Here is a 23422-nt window from a genome sequence, read left to right on the forward strand (position 1 = left end):
AAAACTTTCACAGTTCAGTATTGGTCAGCTGACCCTTCCCTGAGTCATATTATTCACTATTCTGATCTGTGAAAACTTTCACAGTTCAGTACTGGTCAGCTGACCCTTCCCTGAGTCATATTATTCACTATTCTGATCTGTGAAAACTTTCACAGTTCAGTACTGGTCAGCTGACCCTTCCCTGAGTCATATTAATCACTATTCTGATCTGTGAAAACTTTCACAGTTCAGTACTGGTCAGCTGACCATTTCCTGATTCATGTACATCACTATTCTGACCCAAATTGAACTGTGAATTTTTTCACAGATTAAAATAGTGATGTTACTGACTCAGGGAATGTTCAGCTGACCAGTACTGACCTGTGAAAATGTTCACAGATCAGAACAGTGATGTTAGTGACCCAGGAAAGAGTCAGCTGACCAATACTGACCTGTGAAAGTTTTCACAGATCAGAATAGTGATTTATATGACTCAAGGAAGGGTCAGCTGACCAGTACTGAACTGTGAAAGTTTTCACAGATCAGAATAGTGATGTTAGTGACTCAGGGAAGGGTCAGCTGACCAGTACTGAACTGTGAAAGTTTTCACAGATCAGAATAGTGAATAATATGACTCAGGGAAGGGTCAGCTGACCAATACTGAACTGTGAAAGTTTTCACAGATCAGAATAGTGATTAATATGACTCAGGAAAGGGCCAGCTGACCAGTACTGACCTGTGAATATTTTCACAGATCAGAATAGTGATGTTAGTGACTCAGGGAAGGGTCAGCTGACCAGTACTGAACTGTGAAAGTTTTCACAGATCAGAATAGTGAATAATATGACTCAGGGAAGGGTCAGCTGACCAGTACTAACCTGTGAAAGTTTTCACAGATCAGAACAGTGATGTTAGTGACCCAGGAAAGAGTCAGCTGACCAATACTGACCTGTGAAAGTTTTCACAGATCAGAATAGTGATTTATATGACTCAAGGAAGGGTCAGCTGGCCAGTACTGATCTGTGAAAGTTTTCACAGATCAGAATAGTGATTTATATGACTCAGGGAAGGGTCAGCTGACCAGTACTGAACTGTGAAAGTTTTCACAGATCAGAATAGTGAATAATATGACTCGGGGAAGGGTCAGCTGACCAGTACTGAACTGTGAAAGTTTTCACAGATCAGAATAGTGAATAATATGACTCAAGGAAGGGTCAGCTGGCCAGTACTGATCTGTGAAAGTTTTCACAGATCAGAATAGTGATTAATATGACTCAGGAAAGGGCCAGCTGACCAGTACTGACCTGTGAAAGTTTTCACAGATCAGAATAGTGATGTTAGTGACTCAGGGAAGGGTCAGCTGACCAGTACTGAATTGTGAAAGTTTTCACAGATCAGAATAGTGATTTATATGACTCAGGGAAGGGTCAGCTGACCAGTACTGAACTGTGAAAGTTTTCACAGATCTGAATAGTGATGTTAGTGACTCAGGGAAGGGTCAGCTGACCAGTACTGAATTGTGAAAGTTTTCACAGATCAGAATAGTGATGTTAGTGACTCAGGGAAGGGTCAGCTGACCAGTACTGAATTGTGAAAGTTTTCACAGATCAGAATAGTGATTTATATGACTCAGGGAAGGGTCAGCTGACCAGTACTGAACTGTGAAAGTTTTCACAGATCAGAATAGTGAATAATATGACTCAGGGAAGGGTCAGCTGACCAGTACTGATAGAAGAAAAAGAGAGCAGAGCATTAGGAACACTGTTACGCAATAAATAGCGATTGTGAAAGTTTTCACAAATCGAGTTTGACTTAAAAACAATGTTTTTGTATTTGAGCAGTCTGCGTGTTTAATGGCAAAATACGTTAAACATGAAGAGCGCATATTTTTCACATTCCTTACTATAGCGGACTTACCAAGGGGGTTACGGACAAGAGCTTTGCTGTGAAAAAATTCACAGATCAAGCTGGTTCACATGACACTGGTTTCAGTCTGCTAAGTTTCCAACTTTCGGGGCTATAAGCATTATAAAATTAAGAGTCGAAAAAATAAAATAAAATTTCGGCCAAAAGGCACATCATCACCAGAATTCACAAATCATGGAGAACCACATTCGGGATTATTTGCATGTTTATGACAGCGCGTTGTGTATTTATAGCCAAAAGAAATCCGAATATCAAACCGCAAACTATCTTTACTGCGGTGAATACTACTACGCTTTCAGCTCTGCAACTGCAAAATCTCAGTAAACGCATTTCAACAGGAGCCCTCTCAAAAAGGACATGAAACACAATTCTATGTCCATTACAGTGTTATCTTATCGCTTTCTTTCTGTCTGTCTTTTCTTTACAGCAACAATATACGGACAATGCTGTTCACGGTCCGGTCCATATAAGCAGGGTTTGCAAAGTAGTTTTTTAAAAAGCAACGCATGTATCCAAACGTCTCATTTTGAGGAAGTGAAGCGAATATACTCGATTTTTGCGTTGAAAACAGAAGTGAAACATGTGAACATAAATAATACAGATCGCTTACCTCTCTGTATGTCAGTGGACAGCGACCTGGTGCTGAGATTAGGTGTATCGCTGACGGACAAACACTTGGTTTATGTAGTTTGTTAACGCTGCTTCCGATTCATTGCGACGATTGGTCAATTCGAAACATGATGTCACATGCTGTCCCTTGCTTTTGAACGCTGATTAGTCATTTGCCTGGTCAATCAACGTAAATCGTCGACCAAATCCATGTAATCTTCACTCGGGGAGGGCTCACGTGCCCGCGCTTTCTCGTACTTGTAGTCCACACGGTTGGCCACCTCTTGTTGAAAAAACAAAGGAATTATGACAATATTGTGTAATTTGGCAACCGTTCATTCAAACTGACTGTATGTGGCTAACGTATCCTATGGTGAAGGCTGCGTGAGGGAGAGAATATGATGCATTATTTATCCGCCAGCCTTTTCACACAGAGATTCAGTTTCATTAGTGGACTTTCACCCCTCGCTCGCTGCACATTGCATTGGCAATTTTAAAACATAACAGTAATAATTACGGTTTTGCATAAAGATTATATCTGTTTGTGGTCGCATGTAATCGTTATTTACTGTAGATAAAAGATATATCCGAATATTCAGGATCATACGTTTATTCAAGTATGTCACTTTGAGAGTGCAACTCCTGTATTCTATCAGCAGAGAGCACTGCTAACCTTACACATATCATTTTGTGAACCATTGCACTGCATAGAAGGGTGTGTTCGGGGGAAATACTGAAGAAGAAGCAGGTATTGTCGAGTAAAATACACAAGAACAGACATTACATTTTAGTACAGGCTTCACACAGACATGGAAATTCCGAAATTATCATCTGGACAATTTGAGAAAAATAATAAATTCGTGGAAATCTCTATAGTCAATATTTTCAGGTTATGCCTACCTCTCTATATTTAAACGACAGGAACATGTGAATGACCTCCCCGCCATGGTGAAACTGCGAACTGCCGCCAAATCGTTGCTTTTTTTTTTTTTTTTCTCTTTCAAGAACAAAAATACAAAGATACATAACATCAAACATAAAATAAACAGAAGTAAAAGTGGGGGACACATATAACATATAACAATGACTTACCCATATAACAAATTTTACAAACAACATTTTAGATATTTTTTATACATTTCTTGTTTCTAGTACCTGAGATCAATGAGTCATAAAATATATTAAGGTCTTTACAAAAAAAATTAAAAGAGGGAGTAATAGACATTATTTTTGTTTTATGTATATGGAACTTCCCAAGAAGTATTAACACCTTTAAAGTGTTATCTACTACATGCGATCCAGTATTGCAATTTAAAAAAAAGATCATAGATTCATCTATTTTAATTATTTTATAAAATATATCAAAAACCAACCTAGATACCTGCTTCCAAAAATCTTCAGAGTATTTACAATTATGAAATAAGTGTGTAAGTGTTTCATTTTCTAAATTACAAAATGAACATTTAGGTGAGACATCTTTTCTAAACTTGTTAATAAAAGAGTTACAAGGATAGTACCTGTGCAATATCTTAAAATGTATTTCCTTTACCTTAGCCAAATCGTTGCTTTCTTTTCATTACCATGTTGAAGGAAAATAAATAGCCTGTGGAACACACTGACTCAAATCAGTGAACTGCACAAAGAAATAAACTAATTAATTGAAAAAAAAAAAAAAAAAAAAAAAAAGCTTTTATTTTTGTAGGTAGTTATCTCCTCGCAAATTAATGGACAAATGCATCAGTCAACAGTTTTTTGTGTGTTTTAAAGAATTCTCTTCTGCTCACCAAGCCTGCATTTATTTGATCCAATATACAGCAAAAGCTGTAATATTGTGAAATATTTTTAGAATTTAAAATAACTGCTTTCTATTTGAATATGTTTTAAAATGTAATTTAATTCTGTGGTCAAAGCAAAATTTTCAGCATCATTACTCCACTCTTCAGTGTCACATGATCCTTTAGAAATCATTCTAATTAGCTGATTTGCTGTTCAAGAAACATTTGTTATTATTATTATCATCATCATTAATATTTAAAACAGCTGAGTACATTTTTTTCAGGATTATTTGATGAATAGAAAGATCCAAAGATCACCATTTATCTGAAATAAAAAAGCTTTTGTAACATTACACCATTCAAAAGCATGGAGTCACTATGTTTTATTTTTTTCTTTTTGGGAAAGAAAATATTGAAATTAATACGTTTAGTTATCAAGGTTGCCTTAAATTGATCAAAAGTGATGATAAAGACATTTATAATGTTACAAAAGATTTCTATTTCAGATCAGTGCTGTTCTTCTGAACTTTCTATTCATCAAAGAAACCTGAAAAATTCTACTCAGCTTTTTTCATAATAATAATAATAATAATAATAAAAATAATACATGTTTTTTTAGCAGCAAATCAGAATATTAAAATGATTTCTGAAGGATCATGTGGGAGTAATGATGATAAAAATTCAGCTTTGAAATCACAGGAATAAATTATATTTTAGAGTTATTTTAGAGTAAAAATAAAATTAAAATGTTACTTTTTTGGTGTACTTTGGATCAAATAAATGCAGGCTTGGTGAGCAGAAGAAACGTCTTAAAAAACATTAAACATCTGACTGTTCAAAAACGTTTTACTGGTATAGTGTGTTTATTTATTTATTTATTTGTTTATTCGTTTTTTTAGGCTTCGTCTTCCATGTAAAATTGCATTATATTATTATTATTATTAGGAGTATTAGTATTAGTAGTAGTAGTAGTAGTAGTATTTTAATATTATTATACATTTTAATTTATTAATATATAAAAGACTCAGTAAGCAAAGCAATCTCGATTATAAAACAGAAAAAATAGCAATTTTCTTAAATGTTACATTTTAAGTTCATGAAATCTATCTATCTAAAAAAAAAAAAAAAAAAAAAAAAAAAACGATACGTTGTCATTGATAAGTTTTCCCCGCCCGTTAGTGATTGTGACGTCACGTCATTAATATACCGACGGTTGCGCTCCCAGCTCTCAGTGTCAAACTCTTGAACTCTGGACTTTTTCTGCGTTGTCAAGCTCTTAGTCTCAAACATGGGTAAGTCATTGCTTTGTCGTTTTAACTGAGGTCAAAAAAGACGACTTCGAAAAGTCTCTAAGATGAACTGAGTTGTGTGATGTACAAGTATGATCACTCAGTGGAGGGAATGACAGAATGTTAAAGGTCTAAGTTTGTTTATACTGCTTTTACACATTGTCAAGCAGCTGCTGCTGAGAATGAACTGGTTTGATTCAACAAGTAGGTTGCTCTCTTACTCAAGAGAACGAGCTGAGAGTGTTATATATAAATATATAAGTAATAGCTCACAGAAACAAATTAGTGTTTGTAATAATTTTCCTACTCTCATGTTGTTCAAAACCTGTATGACTTTCTTTCACAAAAGATGTTAGGAAGAATGACAGCTGCGGCTTTTATTGCATTTTTCTCCATACGTTGAAAGTGAATGGTGACTGTCCCTCTAACATATGTTGTGCTCCACAGTAGAAAAAAAGAGGGGTTAAAATAACAAGTAAATGATGATACACTTTTCATTTTAGGCAAGCTATTACTTTTAAGAAAAGGACAGAGATAAAGCAGCATTGTTAGGAAGATCACATTATGATTGTCTCTATTTCAGTTTGCAGTGGAATATGTAAGAAATGTATCTGTTATACTGTACGTAAGCAAACATGCCTTTCTATTGATACCGATTTAAGTATGTTGGTAAGTTGCCCAAGCTCATAATCAGATTATAGTCATTGTACCTGGTGCAGATAAAGAGAACTGACTGTGCCTTTTAATGTCATTCAGATATTGTGTTTGCAGCAATGTGTTACAAAGTACTTTCAAATGCTTGACAAGTGTTCTCAACTCTTTATCTGTGACAAGACACAATTTGATCTAAACAAGATGTTTTCCAGAGACTCTGAGAACCTGAGGTCCCCACATCCTGTTGCTTTTTTTTTTCCTTCGGACGCTGTGCAAACATGACACAGGAAGAGATTATTGTCAGGAACACTATCAAAAATACAGGAAATGTTTACATCAGCTGCGGAAAAGCTGAAAGTAGAGGTGCAGAAGTTCATGGTTACCTCACTAATCAAATGCACCTTGTGTCTCATGTGCAGCACCTGCTAAAGAATCAATCCCAGCTCTTTAAAACCTTTTGACCTGCTTCAGAGCACAAACTGAATTGATTCTTTTTAGGCACAAAACAGTTTGTTCTTATTATGTGTATTTTAGATCTGGGTCTTGGCATCTGAAAGGCGCTGCTGTTCTGGGGTTCTCACTCCTTGCTCTGTTTACCAGTTATAGTTGGAATATGAAAAATGACAACACTCGTTTGTGCTGAAGAAAGACAGACTTTGCTCTCATTCATGGTGCCTGCTGATGGTCTGTCCCCTCTGTATGCTCTGTTTAATATATGCATGGAGTCACATGAGGGATAAATAGGCACATTATGTCTCTCTGTTAGCCGCCTCCAAACATTCTCCTCTTGTGTGGGGGGCCTTTGATAATCCTGACAAGCGCCTCTGTTTTTGTGAGACCGCCCTTACCTCCCACCACCCTGTTCTCGCTCTTCTTTCACTGGCTGTCGGACAGTCTAATGAGCTGAACATGGGTTTGGGTTTATGGGGTTCAGGGACTTAAAACTGGAATGCTGTCTCCTAGGCCGCAGCCGTGTCTTGCTACAGATGTCCAGTTAAAAGGTCAGCCAGTGCCTTTGGCGTGTGTATGTGTTTCTGTGTGAGGGTACCAGTGTAACGTATGCCACAACCACACCGATATCTATTAAAAGGAGGGAATAGCAGATACCCAAGTCTGTATTTTTGCCCATATGGTAATGAAGTGGGAGCTCCATATGTTGTGAATGTATATCGTCTGCATGATGCAGCTGTTCAGTTGCTGTGGCGAAATACTGAAACAGTGCTGTGACAGTAGTGGGGGAATAATACTGTTCAAAAATACATTAACAATTTATATAGCAACTTAAGTCTTCTCATAATGACAATGACCCCCAGTAAAGAGTGGAATTAAAAATCTTAAATAGTTTGTCATAGTCTTTTATTATCATTTCTTACAGGAAAATATTTTACTGAATCTACTTCACTGCTTTCTAATTAATATTTGAAAAACGTTTGTCCACCAGATTTATGCGGTACATGTGGTTTGCACCAAAGTTATGTGGTGCAACCCGCATGTAGACCCCCATAAAAACAGGAAATGACATCACAGAGAGACGACCCCAGCAGACCCTCATGACTGTTTATCAAGAGATTCCCCAAAAGCGTAATGGTATTTATGAATGAATAATTCAAGAATAATTTAGATTGTAAAAAAGACTTTGTACATTAAAAATGTTTCAATAAAATATATTTTATTTTTATTTAAAAAAAAAATTAAGATAAATTTTAAGGTGTAAGGAAAATATAATTTTTCTTTTTACTTGATAGTTACACAACATGACATTTTGAGTCATTAAATTTAAACGTTTCTTGAATTTTTTTTTTCAAAACCATATGTGAACCAATGTGAATACATTTTTAAGAATTTGTAACATATTTTTTACCCCCAAAAATAATTAAGATTTCAAGGTGTAAGGAAAATATAGTATTTCTTTTTACTTGTTATTTACACAAGAAGACATTTTATGAGACATTAAATTTAAAACCCCCCCAAAACCATACATGAACCAATGTGAATGCATTTTTAAGAACTTGTAACATTTTCCCCCAAAATATAATTAAGATAAATTTCAAGGTGTAAGTAAAATATATTTATTTTTACTTGAGAGTTACACAACGTGACATTTTATGAGGCATTAAATTTAAACTTTTTTAAAAAAGTTTTTTTTTTTTTTTTTTCCTCAAAATCATATATGAACCAATGTGAATACATTTTTAAGAACTTGTAACATTTTCCCCCAAAATATAATTAAGATAAATTCAAGGTGTAAGTAAAATATAATATTTATTTTTACTCGAGAGTTACACAACATGTCATTTTATGAGGCATTAAATTTAAACCTTTCTTAAAAATGTTTTTTTTTTTTTTTTCCCTAAAAAATCATATATGAACCAATGTGAATACATTTGTAAGAACTTGTAACATATTTCAAACTGGGATTTAAAAGCTTTATTATTTATTTATTTATTTTGGACACTCATATGTAATGGACTCATGTGTAAACCCAATTAAAAGGAGCAAAGTGTTGCTGAAAATGAACATAAACTGCTATTTGCAAAATTGAATTCAGCTGACGCATATACATTTACTCAGCTGGTATTCTGTTTACTAGTGCTGCTTTAAAGGACCATTCACATTAAAAACGATAACCATAAAGTTTTAAAAATCAGTGTAACTATAGTAGCAACTATAACAATAACTATACAGAGGAACAGTATCCTTAGAATCACTGACTTTAAAGCATGTGTTGTATCTGCAAACATGCACAATAAATATACATTGTCATCCTAATAGAGTTACATCATTTATTTATAGTTACCATTTACAGTAGTCTTTGTTCATGGTGTGATTGGCCTTAAGACCTGGAAAAGCCATTGTTCCATATATGGCAAGTGACTGTTGGATATGGTTTCCCCTTTTTTCCACTGTTTCCTGTATGGAATGACAAAGTGAATATTTTAAAAACAGACAATGTATCCGCAAAGCTGGCCAAATCTGCGAAAACTGGCTTGTATCCTACATATTTTCCTTTCTTTATCCTCTTCTGAGACATGTCGTTTAACATTTCCAAAAGAATAATAAACAGCCTTCAGAAGAGACTGGAGTTCAGTTAGGTTTAAACCACCATCACATTTCCCTGTTTTCATTCCCCCTTCTGAGACCGTTTTCATTTATTCTGGTAGAAAACAAATCTGCTGGCTCATGCAATCACAGCAGTGGATCTTGAGGCTGTGAGTGATTTCTCTAGTGCAGTAAGAACCTTCCTCTTGAAATCTACCCACTGGTAGCTTAAGAGGAAACTCTGGATTTTCTATGTCCCTGAGCAGTATTAAAACACCATGATCCCAGACCACAAATACAAAAAATGGAGAATGTGTTTGATAAAATGTTAATAAATAGCCTGGTTACTAACTCAGACTTGCAAATGAATTTAGCTTTTTATTATGTCCTAATAGCCATGTTTCTTCTAAAACCATTACCTCTAGATAAAAAGACATGCATTTATTGATCCCTGAGGAGAAATGTAGACAGCTTAAGTCATTTTAAGAACTTTAGAGACTTATGCAACTATGTTAGTCTAAACCAGTAAAATAATAGGAGACATACTGTGGCCTGCGGTGAATTCCCACTGTCTGTCAGTCTAGTGATGCAAAGCCTTTAGTGGAAACTAGACCCTGGAGCAGTATCAACTGCTGATGGGAAATACAGACATCCGTGCTTGGGAGCGCATAAGTCTTTTGCTCAGTAGTATTTTTGTAAGTCTGCCTACTTAAGTTAGTCTATGGCCATAATAAATCAAATTTCAATGAGATGAAGATTGTTTTAAAGACAACTCTTTACCATGGTGCACAGTTTAGTTGTATTGTTTCCTGTTATGTAGTTCTATGTAGCTTCTAGCTCTTGGTATTTCTAATCTTAAGGGCTTTGGGTGTAGCCAAGTCCACTGTGTTGTGACCATGGCTCTATTCAATCCCCTGTGGAATTCATGCAAAGTGACACAACCGACCTGACCTTTCAGTACAATAGCTACTGTAGCAACGCTCAGGGTCAGTTAAGTAACAAACACAATGGTACATGTCGAAACAAAAGCTTCACAATCTTGGATCAGTGTTTGAATCAGTCCTCAGATGAACAGTTATTCTTTAGTCTGTTATTGTTGAGTCCTATGTGCATTCTTAATCTACATAATTTACTGTATATCATATTCTACATTTAGGGAATCTGTTCATTGAAAATTAACATAATTTTATGCCACCGTCACGCTATAATTGGATATGATCAGTTATGATTGGATGCGATTGGTTCATGGGATAAATCCCGCCTCTTGTTTTCGTGTCAGTTCTCGGTCTGACTAAAGAAAATTATGGAGTTATTGACTAATTATAAAGTAAGCAAACAACTCTCCTGCTTAGATATTACTGCTTTGTGTCACGTCAAAATGAAACATGAAATGGCTTGAAAACGTGATGACTGTGTCAGTTTTCAGTATGTCATGTTTTAGTTCAGCTTGATGAAATGAAAGATGTATCTTCATGCTTACAGGACTTTTATGATGATGACCTGAAAATAAGTTGACTTAAAAAAAACAGCTGAACATCAGTTCATAACTCAAAAACAGAGTGTCTGTTTACAAGTGCAAATAGCCTGCCTTGTTGGCAGAGGCTATTTACACTAACTCCGCCCACCAATGTGTGATTACAAAGCATTACAAAGGCTGCGTCCGAAAGCCTAGACAGCTGATTTGCTGCCTCGCTGCCTTATCAGTCAATGACTCTGCAGGCAGCGTTTTTGCACGAAGGCACCTCACGAAACTGATTTCGGACAGGCTTCTGAGGCAGCGTAACGGTTTAATTATCTACATCAAAATAGAATGAGTTTTGATGATAACTAAACAAATATTTAGATACTATAATATTGATTTCTCGCTAGAAATAACATCAAAAGTGCAAAAAGTTAGTCAGAAATATACATTTACACACAAACTGACCACCAAACGCAACTTTCAGATGCCATATTTATTTTTTTTAGCTCAGCCGTAACGGCTCAACCGAATGGAATGCACAGAATTGTGGGATATCTAAGGCAGCGAAGGATACATCTGTGCTGCCTCGATCAGAAGAAGGTACCTCCGGAGACAGGAAGTGAAGCAGAATTTGGATTCGGACGTGCCTTCATGCCTTCCTGCCTTGGAATGCTCCCTCCGAAGGCAGCATTTTAGAGCTTTCGGACGCAGCCAAAGACTATCATTCAATAACTGCTCCAGTGGGTATAAAGTACACGTTGGAGTCATTTTTGACTCGCTCGACCCACGTTCGAATCTGCGTTTTGCCGAACTTTTATTTCTATCGTTTTGTTGGTCATTAGCTTTGTGCTGTTTTTTTTCGTCATTGAAACCGAAGGAGAATCTGTCAAATGAGAATTTGGAAGGAAATTCCTCTTACAGGAAGAGTTGTCAATACATCCACAGTTTTAGTGATCAAGTCTGCCAAGCTCCAAAAGGTCAAAAATGCCAAAAACGATAAAAGCATTTTTTTATGACTACATTGACATCAGACTTGATAGATCAGCGATGAAGGACACAATTTATAGTGAATAATTTAATTTTATTAATCATAAAACTGTCATGTAATTTCAGAAGACTATATAGTGCAGTCATATGTCAAATGGACTACTTTTATGGTGTCTTTTCATGTGTTTTCTCTCATTTTTGGTAAAGATTCTTAATTGCTCATTTTGTAAATATTGACAAAAATATTATCATTATTATTGTTTAGTGAATTATTCATCGAAGTGAGAGTGTTGTTTTGAATTCTTGAATTTTAGAATGACTTTCTCTCTCACTCACACACACACTTTGGTGCTTTCTTTGCTCTAGTAGACTTGCCTGTCTTGAGGTGTGTAGGTGGAATGTAGAACAATAGCTAGGTTTATAAGTAGCATGCTGTCAAACTCCTTGTCTATTTCACAGGCCTTGTCAGCAAGTTACCATGAATTACAGTCTTTGCCCTTTCCCTTTGCCAGACAAAACGATTATGTGTCTTTATTTATTTTAAATGTCAAATTGCTACTTTCCATCTTGCATTATACATAACTGTTCGCATTCACTGTGTGCATTAGGGAGTTGTACCACACAGCTTTAGTGTTTCTTTCTAGTCTCTCAATGGAATATCACACTAATACAGTCTTAATCTGTAGTTCAATCTATTGCATATGTTATATAATGGGTATTCATAAGCACAGGCATGCTTCTTATCTGCCCTCTCTAATGTTTATACCTCCTTGCGTGATGCATATGATTCGCTTGAATGAATTTGGAAAGGAAATACTCCCCCTGAGAACCGTGGATGTGGCATCCTACTAGCAGTAGGAGGAGGACAGATAAACAAAACATATGCATGTTCATGTCACTTGTTGCAGTATCTGATCCAAAGACCAAGATGAAAACTGAAATCATTTTCCATGAATAACTATTGTTTTTGTTGAAGAATCCGACGCGCTGTAACATTTCTAACTTGTACGCTTGAAAGAAGATGCTTTTCTAAAAATATTCAGCTATATCAGCTTTTTCTTGAAACCATTCATAACTATTGCTGTTAAAAGTTTATTTTCTTGCTGGCAGTGAAGCATTACAGCCTTTTGACTGAGAGAGGCCAATTTATGATTTCACCATGACAGTACATGCGTGATTTATACATGATATGGCTTTAACCAACATCACTCTGGTCTTTCAGATCGGTGCAGTGTCAGCTGTAGATAACAACGTTGTAAACACCAAGAACTAATGGGATAATTTACTGTCATCTTCAGATCGCTATAGCTGATCTGGTCAAATAAGATAAGTGTGAGAGAAAGAAAGGGACTGAGGGGGTAGCATCCTTTTGTCGACCCATTCCTATTTCTGCTCTTTACAGCCCACCTGGGAGTGGGCAGTATGAACTAAATCTTCACAGTATGATATCATGGTATGAATAGTTTTATAACAAGGTCATGTACATACAGCATCACAAATAACACAAGTAGCAGTGTGATATGGCTGAATATCATCTGTGATTTGGCTGCAGGCAGAGTGCCATAGGTAATCACAGTGTGCTGATATACAGCCATATCGCATGGCCACGGGTGTGATATTGCGTTTATAAAACAGTACGATGGCATGAGTGTGTAAATACACAAATACACAAGAAACGACAATAGAGTGTCTTTAAAAACCCTTATTTACTTCCTCTGCCATGGATTAAAATCTCAAATTGATAGTTTAACACCTGAGCCCAAGCTTTCTTTGCTAATTTGAAATGTTAGTTTAGAACTAGTAACAAAGGAACACTGATTTGCTTCATTGAAAGCTTATTGTATTACTGTATTAAAAGCATACTGTATTATGAAAGAGAAATGGACTGACTGAGTGTGATTACCTGCATCTGATACAACATTGATTCTTCACCTCAATCTCATATTCCACATAAAACTTTAATTTAATGTCTGCTGAGGAAATATCTTTGTCGTACTACCTATTCATATGTTAAGGGTGATTTCAGATGACAGTGCTACTCAGTGCATTTGTTGGCTGCATCTTAGTGATGTGTCATTTGTGAACGATGCATTCAATTTGAACTAATCTTTAATATGACTCAGGAACGTGAGTCGTCTCAGCAAGGGATTCGTTCATTTCATGTTGGCTGCACATGCACACCATCCTATTGGTTCTTTACAAGAAACAGAAAGCACTAGAGACGCTATACAGTCGTAACCGGAAGGAGAAATGATTAGTTCACCTCTCGAGTTAATCGGGTCTGAGTCGTTTGTTCTTTTTTCTGAATGTCATTATAACTTCCTTGTTTACATCCCTGTTTCAGTCTCTTTCAGTATAAAAGTCTTTACTGCTGACTCACTCATAAAATCTCTTTTCGCCATCTAATGTTGGTATAATGTTACTAAGATCACCATGACGAGCACACACACCATTTCCCAATACTAAATTCTGTTATTAAATACTAATATTATTTATATAAATAATATTTAATAAACAACCACAGCATCATAAAACTTGGTAGGCAACTTTAGCTGCTCTCCGAAAACACTGAAGCAAATTTTCAAACAGATGTTATCTTTATTAACCACATATGTGAAGTCTAAACAAGTACATTCACCTAAAAAACTACTCTTAAAACTACATTCTGTGACACAAAAACAGTATTATTTCTAAAATTATAGTGGATTTGGGTGTCCACCATGACACTCACTGTGAGAAATAATGCAAACAGAGTGATACAAACAGTGAAACGGTTGGAGTTTTGATATCACTAGAATAATGCAAGTGAAAACTAATTGATCTTCTTTGAATTTCTTTTTTTTATTTGTAATGTCATGGATGTAGACCAACCATGTGATTATTTATAACCCATAAAAGTCTGATCTACTTGCAAAAACAGCTTCATTTTGACATTGTAACAACAATATTGTAAAATAGTTTTGTAAAAAAATACTGCAAAAACTCTCTTTTCTATTGGATGTTCAAAGCCATTGTAAAATAGAGGTTATGCACACCTTTAATATCAGTTGGATTCTGTACTAATGCAGCAAAGTGCATTGTTGCTCCGCATTGTAAACAACTTTGCATCATGCCTAAAAATATAGATTAATAACAAGTTAATCTCGACTTGTTTGCATTTTGCATTACTGTTCTTTTAAAGTTGCTTTAAAGCGTAAATAATGTAATGTTGTCCTGCTTAATAGCATAAATCTTTGTATAAATGATATGGCAGAATCTCTTCTGGTTGATGCTGTCTTGCCATGGTATGCAGTGCATGCATGGTACCTCCTCAAGCCCACCTATTCATTGTAGAATTCAGTTGTGCTGTGGTACGTAGCAGTTTAATAAAATATAAATCTAATGTTGAGAGAGTGTGATTCTAGGGCTAAATCATGTTATCACTTGGGCAGTTTATTGTATCCCAAGTCCATTTTTATCTGCAATGGCAGCACAATAAGGTTGTGGGGTGGAATCGGATCCTCTGCTTGTTTGTATGTGTTTCCTCCTCTTTCTCTCAGTCTCTTTCTCTCTAGAAAGTGCAGATCTGTGAAGCAGTCTGTTGCCATGGTTACAGGCTAAAACTGGAGCAAGTGATCAGCAAGTGATACGCTAAGGCTAATTTATAGTGTTCAAAGCCAGCTGATTATGTGACATGCTGCGGACAAGGGCTGCATTTCAAATGTACTACTCCTATAGCAGACTCCAATACGTTCACTATATGGGAGAGGTGTGAATGGAAATTGGAGCTTTGTGGTTTCACGGATGGCATGATGACACAGTTTATCTCAGTTCACAGCTGTGTGTTTGTCATGTTTAATATATTTGCTGATAATCATTAAACTAGGCTAAAAACAGCTGTCAACCAGAACAAATTAAAGTGTCAGTCCCATCTAACAGGAAAAAGGGTGACAATAGGCAGATCTGCTAATGCGCCATATACCATGATAATTTGTCCCTAAAGTAGTAATAAATTAATCAATAACTCAACTAGAGATGTGTTTCCTGCAGGAGACCAACTATGTGGATATTCTAACAGTGTGCAGTTTTAATCATTGTAAATCTCAAATCTGTATCATTTTTATTTGCTACATTTTAGTACAGTTATTTTAAACTGATCATAATGTAAACATTTACTTTATGCAAGCACATGTACTTCTCTGTCCATGCTGTATTCAGGTCAGGTCACTTAGTGGAAGAAGCTCTCAGGTGATTTTTATAGTTTGTTAAAATAGTGACTACATTATTCATAACTGTGGTGACAGTTTTGTTCCCTCTTGCCTAAGGTCAGAATCTAAATCATAATTACTCAAGACTTCATTTACTTAGACTTTATTAACTGTAGACTTTCTTAGAGTATCATAAACTGTTACAGGCAATTTCACTTGGACATGAAGTGTTTCTCTGGGATTTTTTTTACTGTGACATCTGACTGCAAAATGCTCCCACAAAACAAAAAAGCAAAGATTTTGCACATAACCTTTAAAAATATTAATTTACAATGCATTACGGTGTTTCACATGCAGTTAGTGTCTCGCACCGGACTCTATTAACCTCCGCCAAAATAACCTACCTCGTTTGGTTTTATTATTATCAAGACAGACATAGACTGAGCCATTAGTAGTGGAATTATTATTATGAACATCATCACAGCTGGATCAGCAATAAGACAGTAAGACCTCCTTGATTGGTTGGGTCACAGAATTGCAGTTTGGACTATTTTGTACCATTTTACATTTTGCTGAATTGGTGGTTAATTTGTATGAATTGATGTTATTTCATTTGTAAGTTCTGCTTACTGGAGTTAGGCTTAGGGTGGAGCTTCATGCTTACTTTTTTCTAAAAAAAACGTACATTTTCGTACAAATTCATATGAAATCACCACCTTGTTAAGTGCATTTTTGCATGAAATCAGAATAGAAGTTCATAAATTCTGAAAACATTAACCTGGAAAAAAAAACAGCCCATTACATAATTCATTGTAAGGAAGACAATAGGATGTTTAGAATATTATCAGTGTACAGTTAATAGAATTTGATGTTAATTTATATGACCAATTCTGTATGGGTGTGTGTTTGTGTCCGTGGTGGGAGAGTACATATCCATCTTTGGAATGCAGTATAATGGGAATGCCAGGTGGCGAATACAGTTCTTGGGAGAGCTCATTTAAGTGCATGTGTGGCTTAAGCGATTTGTCTATAGTATGCTAAAATAGGTCATCAATGCTTTCAGTCCGTGCGAATATATGAGCACAGGCAATGTCAGTCATTCCTTTGTCCTCAGTTCTCAGGCATTCAGAGAATTAGCCATCACATTTATCCAAATGCAGAATCTGTGATCAGTTGTTCAAAGAATCACACAGTTTCATACCGGATAAACATGTTTTATGTGCGCTAAAGAGCATAGGCATAACATTAAATAATTACCGGTGCATCTATGAGCTCATCCAGGGGAAAATCAATAGACGACAGTGAGCATGAATGATCGACACATTTATTGTAGCATTAAAAATCCATTTAGTCCTCTCCTCTAGGCCATTGTGTTGGGAACGGGATCAACATCGTGACACGCATGCAGTTTTTATGGCTCCTCCCACCATACAATTCAATCAACTGCCATTTGTGTAAAGCCAGTTGGCATGTGCACCTTTGAAATGAGAGATGTAGTGAAGCTATTTCATAGAGTGAGATGAAAGAATATGGGGGGTATGAATGAGTATTCAATCCTGTTTTCTGCATGCTATTTTAAGTATCAAGGGAATCCTTGGCTTTAGAAATATAAAAAATGCAGGAGAGAGAGTGAACTGGTAAGGAGTTTTGCGCACCATCTGTGTGTGCGTACGTTTATATATATCAAATGTGTATAGAAATATATACTTTTTAAATATGTAGACAATATTGCGTTACATTGAAATGTTTTCAGTCATCCTTCCTTTATTGCTGTGGCAGCCTACATTCTTGGTCTTTCCGAATGTAATCAACAAATGAATTCATTAGGGAATCTTTGGCATATTAAAACCGATTAGTGTCTAACACGATCTTCCTCTCCTCTCGCTCTCTTTCTCGCACTTCTACTCAATCCAAAATCAATCACAGCTGAAATATGTCATTAAAGATTGTTATGCACACTGGGCTAATTGATTGAGGTATGGTCAAATTTGATTTGTGTTGCCAAATGAGAGTAATTGCAGTCTATCTTGGAGTCCAGTGTGTGGTGAGACTAATGTATTGCATTGTGCAGTTTGTGGGGTTTGAATCATACATGAATGCAGTTTCGTGAAAGTATGCCCAGGTCACATTTCACCTCTTAAAAAAACCTTTTATAATATAAAAATTATAATTTACAAATTCATTTATTGTTTGGATATTTTACTTTTGATGTTTCCTCTTTCTTATCTCACAATTGAGACCTTTTCTTGCGAATTTTTTTTAATTTATTTTTTGTCCCCTTATCTAAACGACCCTGTTATAGCTTCCCAAAGTGTAAATTTCAACATAGACAGTCCAGAGAATTGTACTGCAGTGTATTTGTTTTCCAGATTGAGTGAAAAACCTAGGACTAGTTTGCAAAAGTTTTTTTTTTTTTTTCCATCTTCTCAATTATTTAACAAATGATTTGATGGACAGCAGTGGTTCTAGAGGCAGAGTTGTCCGGAATAAGGAGTTCTATCATATGATATGAATATCATGTGCATGTGCGAAAAACTCTGCAATGTACAAGTGTTTACGCCCTTGAAAAATGCAATATCAGGCCCACAGAGTTTTGTTCCGATTGGCATCTGTTAACTTTGTCTAATAGGTGCTCAAACTTCATCGGGCGTTTTTTTTTTTTGTGAGATGTGCAAATGTCCAAATGTATGTTTTACATGTTTGGCAAAGATACCTCATTCCGTTTAGTAGTTCTAGACATTTTACTAAAATTGGGCCTGCATCTTTCGAATGTTTTGGCGTCCCTTTGTGACAGTGAGTTTTTGATAATTATTGCTATTCGCTAACCAGATCTTTCTAATCTTTCTGGCCTGGTTTGGTTTTGATCAGGTGGAAAACCTAGGACTAGTTCGCAAAAGTAGGTTTTTCTAAAAAATTCCAAAATAGCTGAAAATTTCGCCAGGCTCACGATCAAATCTGAGGCACGTGTTTTGTCTGGTGTGAGGCAAGGATCCCAACGACATAAGACACTTGAGTCTGTGACTGACAGTTTAGAAGTTATGAGATGTGATATATGAGATATAATTCGTTTTTGGTAAATCTAATGAGTTTCATTATTCTATTATTTGTTCCAGAGCAAATAGTTTTGGCTGAGGGCAAAATCTCATCACGTCAGAATTTAAACTAGCAGGTCATCTCAACAATGTTTATCTATAATCATTCACACAACAATTACAAAGCATTTAGAGATAAAAGCATTCTATCTAGGATGTAAATGAATTCTTCTGAGCAGTTACTCAATCAGTTTAATTACTTTTGGCACAGCTCTTAATCAGCAATGCTGTGTTATTATTATTATTATTATTATGTTTTTTTTTTTTTTTTTTTTTTTTAATTGAACCATGACCTCCCCTTATCAGAATTTTGTCTCACAAAAGACCATGCAATAGGAAATCCTAGTCCCATTTTCCATATCTTGGACCGGATGACTGCTCTTAGCTCTTTAATAAATGTGCAGGCCCAATTCTGTCACTTCCTTACTGCTTGAGGCATTCTGATTGGCTGCTGGCCCTGGCAGCAAGACCCTATGGGGCTTAACATTTCATCCTCTTTGCTCTGCACTTATAGTGTAGGGAGCAATCAGATAAAGATGGGGTGTGAAACTTCTTCACATCACATTCAACCAACTTTGTTCTGACAGGCTGACAGAAACAGATGCTGTATTGTAAAAGTGGTATGAAAATTGCTGTTGAAGTATGCAATGAACACTATCTGTAATTTGAATATGCATGGCATTAAAAGCACTTCAGAAGCCACTTGTCCTTTCAGTGATACTTGTCTCCCACAATAATAAAATGTAACTTAAATAAAAAGTATTGATATATGTGATTCATTTATTTTAATTAACAGGCATGTCAAGTGCAGTAACATAATATTAAATATAAATTGGTGCTGATATTGCACTCATAAGACATTTTGGTTCTTTTCTCCACATCAGTTGGGCTTTGATATATATCTTTGATTATATGCCACCTATGACATTTATCTGGTTGAAAAATCTGTCTATATAAAAGGCATGAAATGAAGGTTTCCTGGAGTGAAAAATGCCCTCTATAAATGTTAAATGTTGGAAGTTTGAAAACCCCAAGACTCTTCCAACACTGGTTGTTCACTTTTGTATTGATTTAAATCAGCAAGGTCTTGGTCACGGAGATGACCAAAAACCCAATTACTGTCTAAGATGGCAAGGTCCTTTGCAGGGGTGAGGGAGCTTTTAAACAACAAACTACACCAACAGTGAACATCATGCTGTGGACATGCTTTTCAGCAGCTAGCCTGGGAGACAAATTCATATGTGCAGCTAGTTGTTAAAATACCTGTGAAGAACATTTTAATGGTATTACTGTTTCAACAAAAAAATATTAAAAAGCACAACTGTTTTCAGCATTGATAACAATGCTTGAGAAGCAAATCAGCACATTAGATATATTTATAAAAAATGTTATTTTAAATTGTAATAATATTTCACATTATGTTTTCATTGTATTTTTAATCCAATAAATGCAGCCTTGGTGAGCATAAAAGACTTCCATTAAAGGACCTTTTAGCCAGCAGTGTAGAGGACATATTTGATTGCAAACAAACTTAATCTATTAACTAAAACATGGAAATTGTAAAAGTGTCTGGATGCATTTGGAAGACACTTTGTATATGCAGAAGCTATTACATTTAGACTGACTGCAGGTGACGGCAGTACATCAAGTAATAATTGAAGTAATTATTACTTAAAGTAATTGCAAGGGTGCCAGTATTTTTGGCCATGACTGTACATGACATCTAAAGGCTGTTTTTGTCAAATAAATCTAATTGTTACAGATTCTAAGGCCTGATTTTATTTAAATAGACACCTGAAATTAAAAATAACAGTTGTGTTTGCAGGCCAGTGTTGTAATTGATTATAAAGAATCACTTTATTGAGCTTTGACAGAGAAGGAAAGCCCAATTACACTTCAGAGACATACACACGCAGCACATCTATTTGACTCTCAGCACTGACTGCAGTTTGGGAAAATAATTTTATGATAACAAGGCATTCCAGCTAATCTCCTTAAAACTCAAGCCAGCTGGCAGCATGTACCAGAGTCCATGCTAATGACTTGCCCAGCATCCATTTTTGACTCTCCTGGAATGTCATGTGTTGACATTGAACTGTTCTAGTTTTTAAACGAGTTTTATATGTGCAGTGCATTAATTAAAATATATATTTCATTAAAAATTATTGCAAAGAATTTTCTTCACAATTCACAATTACCATATCTAGAGCATTAGCCAGGCACTGGCTCTTACAGAAATACAGTTATTGTCCTGCATGCTGTGAGGTTGTAACGTATGACTCATCCCTTGTGAGAAGCTCAGCCAATCAGAAAGCAAATGGCAGGTTGTGAGGTAAAGTGGAATTACTGGATGATGGTGATTAATTGAACTATGAGAGAAGCAATGCACATATTTATAACTCAGCAGAATAACTCAAGTGCTCTTAGAAACACATTAACATGCACATTCTCAAGAGGAGATTCTGAGTTATGTCAAATGTGTTTGAAAATTAAGTAATTTAAGAGCATTTACCAAATAAAGCAGTTAATGTAAAGAAATTACCATATACATTTATAATCTCACATTATGCAGTTTGCTGACTTAAAAAGAAAAGGTAAGGCAACACTCTAGTCTTTAACGATTAAAAAAAAGCATAGCTAAACATTTAATGTCATTGCTTGACATTGCCAGTTTTTTTCCTTGTGGATTGCTTAGTTGCTTTTTTGCCATCTTGGAGCTCTTTATGTTGCTAGGTTCTCAAGTCTGTTGGCAGCATTGCAACAACAAATGTTCGTTTTTCAAACTGCTAGTGAGAGTGTCACTGAGACTGATCAGAACAGCTGGAGGTGACAGGAACCTTTGCAAAGAAAGCGCACTCCTGTGGCACTGTAGTCACAACACTGTTGATTTACTGTATTGGGTAATTCACTACATATGGCATACTGAAATTGTATTTTCATCATTGCAATTAACATAATATACATATGAATATGAATACATTTGTATTGTTAATATTTCATAGAGTCTTCACTCTGTCCTTTTCTCTCTCAGACAGACATACTTCATGTACTTCCTCTTTTAAATATACAGTACACACTGAGCTGCTGTTTGGTTAGGAACTGAAACCGGACAGCTAGATAAATACATAGTACATCTTACTTACACCTTATAATCAACAATTATCTTTCTTTCCTATTTATATAATGTGATGTATAACTGAATGCACTGATGTTCAAGACATCCAGGCTGATGTTGTTTGTATTATTATAAAACATATCTTCCTGAATAAAGTTGAGAATGCTTTGGTAGTGCACCAACTCTGTCTGTTTATTCATTCTTCCAGTTCACCCAAAAATGAACATTCTGTTATTAATTACTTATCCCCATTTCATTCGAACCCATAAGACCTTTGTTCATCTTTGGAACACAAATTAAGATATTTTCTGATGAAATCCAAGAGCTTGCTGTTCCTGCATAGACAGCTACACAACACAACTGACACGTCCAAGGCCCAGGAATGTAGTAAGGACATCGTTAAAATAGTCCATGTGACATCAGTGGTTCATCCGTAATGTTATGAAGCTACGGGAGTACTTTTGGTGCGCAAAGAAAACTGATGATTTAAAAATAACGATTTTTGTACGCATAGGTCGCACATGTGCATTGAATTTGCAGTAATCAGTTGTTACACAAGGTGGCAACACTGTCCTGGGCCGTTGTTTAACAGTAGAAAACGGAACTAAAGAGACAGAACAACAATAACAAAATAGTGGAGACTACAATAGCATATGCTCACATTGACAAGCATTTGTGAGTGAGAGTTTAAGAGATAGCCCAGGTTTTGGTTTAAAAAATATTTGTTATTGGTCGTAACTTATGGGAAAAAATAGATTTTTTCTAGAGCATCTGCCTCGTGGTACTCTTGAAAACGTGTGTTGAAGACTGAGATGGAGGAGAAATTGTTAAATAAAGTCGTTAGGTTTTTCTCACTCTGTAGCTTCATAAAATTAAGGCTGAACCACTGATGTCACATGGACTATTTTAACAATGTCCTTACTAACTTTCTGGGCCTTGAACGTGATAGTTGCGCTGCTGTCTGCAGGGTCAGAAAGCTATCGGATTTCATCAAAAATATCTTCATTTGTGTTCCGAAGATGAACAAAGTTTGTGCGTGTTTGGAATGGTCGAGTAATTAATAGTTAACGTCGAGTAATTAATAACAGAATTTTAATTTTCAGTTGTCAAGTCAAGTCAAGTCACCTTTATTTATATACCGCCTTTAACAATACAGAATTGTGACAAGGCGGCTGTACAGTATTAAATAGGAAACAGTACATCAACAATGCCAAAGGCAACATTAAACACTCACATTATAGGTAAAGGTAGTTAATCAAAAACAATAAAATAAAATGCAATATTGTGTTAAGAGAAAGTGTCCCCAAC

General features: G+C 35.7%; 2 protein-coding genes across 2 annotated transcripts in view; one reads left to right on the top strand and one right to left on the bottom strand.

The window, feature by feature from the left end:
- wdr17 (WD repeat domain 17) overlaps positions 1–2797 on the bottom strand; it is a 33446-nt gene extending 30649 nt beyond the window's left edge. The window contains exon 1 of the mRNA XM_051109666.1: positions 2516–2797. The gene's annotated coding sequence lies outside the window, so the exon portion shown is untranslated. The remainder of the gene's footprint in view (positions 1–2515) is intronic.
- Positions 2798–5480: 2683 nt separating this feature from the next.
- Positions 5481–23422, top strand: part of gpm6ab (glycoprotein M6Ab) — a 59079-nt gene continuing 41137 nt past the window's right edge. Inside the window, exon 1 of the mRNA XM_051108739.1 lies at positions 5481–5581. Coding sequence (XP_050964696.1) covers positions 5578–5581 — 4 coding nt within the window. The 5' untranslated portion in view covers positions 5481–5577. The remainder of the gene's footprint in view (positions 5582–23422) is intronic.

The sequence above is a fragment of the Labeo rohita genome, chromosome 1 (assembly GCF_022985175.1).
Source record: "Labeo rohita strain BAU-BD-2019 chromosome 1, IGBB_LRoh.1.0, whole genome shotgun sequence".
NCBI classification, from domain to species: Eukaryota; Metazoa; Chordata; class Actinopteri; order Cypriniformes; family Cyprinidae; genus Labeo; species Labeo rohita.